At 70.4% G+C, this 597-nt stretch overlaps 1 protein-coding gene across 1 annotated transcript in view; it reads left to right on the top strand.

Annotated features, from left to right (window-relative positions):
* The first annotated feature begins 256 nt into the window (after nt 1–256).
* The window catches only part of RARRES2 (retinoic acid receptor responder (tazarotene induced) 2), a 1,823-nt gene continuing 1,482 nt past the window's right edge, over nt 257–597 (top strand). Inside the window, exon 1 of the mRNA XM_010843854.1 lies at nt 257–490. Within this exon, the coding sequence (XP_010842156.1) occupies nt 317–490 (174 nt within the window). The 5' untranslated portion in view covers nt 257–316. The remainder of the gene's footprint in view (nt 491–597) is intronic.

Raw genomic sequence — 597 nt, forward strand, 5'->3', positions numbered from 1 at the left:
GGGGCAGGGAGGTGGAGGCGGGAGCAGGCCCTGCTCCCTAGCTGCTGGCCCAAGGACTGGAGCAGACCCAGCACCTACCTCGGACAGGGCCAACCTGGGCTGGGCTTGGGAACAGTGGGGCCAGGTGGGAGGAGAGGGACGGGCCAGGGGAACACCAGGGCGTGGGGATGGGGGTCTGCAGGGCCACTCCGTGTCCCCCCACCTCTGCCCGGAGCCCACCAGACAGGGCCCCAGAGCCACAGGGCCCAGGAGCGGTGGCTCCTCCTCCGGACCCACACACAGCCCTCTGCAGGGTCCAGGAGACGGAGGTGAAGCCATGTGGCAGCTGCTGCTCCCCCTGGCCCTGGGGCTGGGCACCATGGGCTTGGGCAGGGCGGAGCTCACGACGGCCCAGCACCGGGGCCTGCAGGTGGCCCTGGAGGAGTTCCACAAGCATCCACCCGTGCTGTGGGCCTTCCAGGTGACCAGCGTGGACAATGCGGCAGACACGGTGAGCGCCAGCCCAGAGAGGGGAGGGTGGGGACGGGGATCGTGAGACCAGAACGTGCCCCCCACTGAGAGCAGGTGCACCGATACTTGGGCCCCAGCAAGCCGCCC

Source organism: Bison bison, unplaced genomic scaffold (assembly GCF_000754665.1).
Source record: "Bison bison bison isolate TAMUID 2011002044 unplaced genomic scaffold, Bison_UMD1.0 scf7180017864191, whole genome shotgun sequence".
NCBI classification, from domain to species: domain Eukaryota; kingdom Metazoa; phylum Chordata; class Mammalia; order Artiodactyla; family Bovidae; genus Bison; species Bison bison.